The 2448-nt window shown below is 47.5% G+C and overlaps 2 protein-coding genes across 2 annotated transcripts; one reads left to right on the top strand and one right to left on the bottom strand.

The window, feature by feature from the left end:
* Positions 1–313: 313 nt before the first annotated feature.
* COCCADRAFT_113610 (uncharacterized protein) lies at positions 314–541 on the bottom strand (the record flags this gene model as incomplete). Its single annotated transcript, XM_007720805.1, has 1 exon — positions 314–541. A coding segment is annotated over one exon (228 nt), but the record flags the coding sequence as incomplete, so codon positions are not given.
* An 833-nt stretch (positions 542–1374) lies between these two features.
* Positions 1375–2362, top strand: COCCADRAFT_10500 (uncharacterized protein; the record flags this gene model as incomplete). Its single annotated transcript, XM_007720804.1, has 3 exons — positions 1375–1386; positions 1708–1803; positions 1853–2362. The coding sequence occupies 3 exons, from the start codon at positions 1375–1377 to the stop codon at positions 2360–2362; spliced, it is 618 nt and encodes a 205-aa protein (XP_007718994.1).
* Between the last annotated feature and the right edge of the window lie 86 nt (positions 2363–2448).

Raw genomic sequence — 2448 nt, 5'->3', positions numbered from 1 at the left:
GCTGTATTTAAACTTGCTCCTATCATGATACACATCACAATACACAATACTTCCTACACTCTCAACTGCTTACAAGTACAATCGCAGTCATGGTGATGATATCTGGGCAGTGGGACATATTTCATGCCTTTTATTGACAGCTTGATGATACGTATCCCCGTAACTTCTTGCTAGTCAATGATCGCGCTACTTCCTATACTAAACGCCTACCAACCACTTCTCTCTAACTAAGACGAGATTACAATGCATTACCTTGGTTTACTGATCTCCATCATCAGCCTCCCGAAATTCCACAATAAATGACTTGTTGATACTAAAAGAACGTCTGACCTCGCACATAAGCCGCCGCGTAGATTTGGAGCCATGAAAATACTAGAGTAAGAGTTCCAAGGGTTACACCTAGAAGACGTACACAATGGCGAAACCACATGATTAGCCTATCATATTCAGGCTTATTAAACATGAAGTGAGAGCGACTTGGTGAGTAAGGATGCCAAGCAGATACCCCTGACAGTGTTCCGGTTGGTCCGTCGTTTGGAATAGATATAGTACGGACATTATTACATTGCAGAAGAACACCACGTCTGGATCATTCTGTAGAACAACGCGACTGTTAGTGCCAGTCTAATCACTATGCCGGATGTCGTGTGATCTTCTAGGGTATGTTTCAGAGTCATGAGTAAACACCGCTAAGAGGGCTTTTACCACATTCACAAATGGAACAAAGACCATTATCGGCTTCTAGTTTGGGCCGCAAAAGATGTCGGCATCCTTGACAGCGAGCATCATTCAATTGGACCTATGATTTGGATCTTTCCTTGAATTGAAGGATGTACGCCTCGGTGGCTTGGTCCCGTGACTAGTTGAGGATACAAAGGTGCACCTACCACGCCGAATTAATAAGGTAGGGAAACCCTTTTACTGCACACTCATTGGCTTCATTTCGCGTACATGGCTGTGGCATTTGCCTTAGAATCATTGGCATAATACTTCACTACATGCTCTGCCATACTCTCAGATGCAGCGTTGACTTGCAACATGTCGTGTATATAGCGCACTTTTTGTATCACCCTTGACGCCTTGGGGGAGCAGTCAGGAGCCTTCCACATTAGCATGACGATTGCGTCGGCCGTTTCATTAAGGACTGCTACTCTTTAGGATTTTATTGAGTCAATGTTCACTAGTCATTTCCATCCCCCTCCTGTCTCTCTCTAGCTACATCAGGTACTTGTAATTACTTGGAGCTAGGATCGTTTAGGAAATGTGGGATGCGCACCATCAGACGATGCGGACATTGACTCGGCCGCGTTTCATTTTCGGCACTGGCGGAATGATGCCGGTGGTCCCACGCGAACACCACGGTCCATGTACACCATGGCTGGAAACGTATCATGCCCTTCCATTGATCACGACAGGGTGTCGAAAGAGCTCTGTACCAAAGAATGCCCGGTCCTGGCATTAAGAAAGTCATTATTCAAGTTCTGTGATCTTTGCGAGTGTCTTGATAGGTGTTGTCAGGCTGTGCTTATTCCGGGGATTTGTGGGTCCAAAATAATATAGAGCAGCTGGGCATATTACGGTCGCAGACATGATACAAGACCTCGGCACCCCGCGGCTACGTTCAAAATATGCGGTCCAACCCATCATATAGCGGCTGTGAGTAGGTGTTTTGCCCCAAAGCGAACACATGCTGCTGAATGAAACTAGTCATCAATTTTGTTTAAAATTACTGGTATCCTTGTTGGCCATATCAATCTCCCACCCATTCCTTCTGTCATCGTGGCTTCTCTTGAGGGCAAAGTTGTGAGTCTTCTTTTTTCCCAGAAACTGGACAAGACACTCAATACGGCAGATCGCTATCACTGGCGCTGGCACAGGCATTGGCCGAGCCACCGCCCAGGTTCTTGCATCCCGAGACGCTATAGTTTCTATCGCCGACCTGAATAAGGAAGCTCTTGATGAAACACTCGCTTCACTCCAGCCAAGCAAGGAATCAACTCGCAGCCACTTTGCTACGTATCTTAACGTGACTTCCTCGTCAGCGGTCAACGAATGGATCAAAGACACAGTACAGAAGCTAGGTCCTTTGTCGGGCGCGGCCGATGTGGCGGGAATGAGTACAGGTTTAAAGCCACCCCGCGACTCCTTTGATGGAGACTGGGACTTTACCATGGATGTGAATGGCAAGGGCGTCTTCTATAGTCTTCGCGCACAGCTTGCATTCAGTGGGCTAGTGGACGGTGGCTCTATAGCTAATGTCGCCAGCGTGGTAGGTCTGCGCAGCCTGCCGAATACAGCCTGTTATATCGCTAGTAAGCATGTAGTGGTAGGCTTAACTAGGGCGGCTGCAAGGAAAGTGTAACGATGTTACAGCTTCATCAAGCACTGAGCCAATCCCAGAGCCGGATCGGAGTAAGTATCGGCCGCCCCTTCGTCAGCTGTCTGTTC

This window comes from Bipolaris zeicola, assembly GCF_000523435.1.
Source record: "Bipolaris zeicola 26-R-13 unplaced genomic scaffold scaffold_663, whole genome shotgun sequence".
In the NCBI taxonomy this organism is placed as follows: domain Eukaryota; kingdom Fungi; phylum Ascomycota; class Dothideomycetes; order Pleosporales; family Pleosporaceae; genus Bipolaris; species Bipolaris zeicola.
Note: the sequence above shows the minus strand (reverse complement) of the source record. Positions and strands in the feature narration are given on the sequence as shown.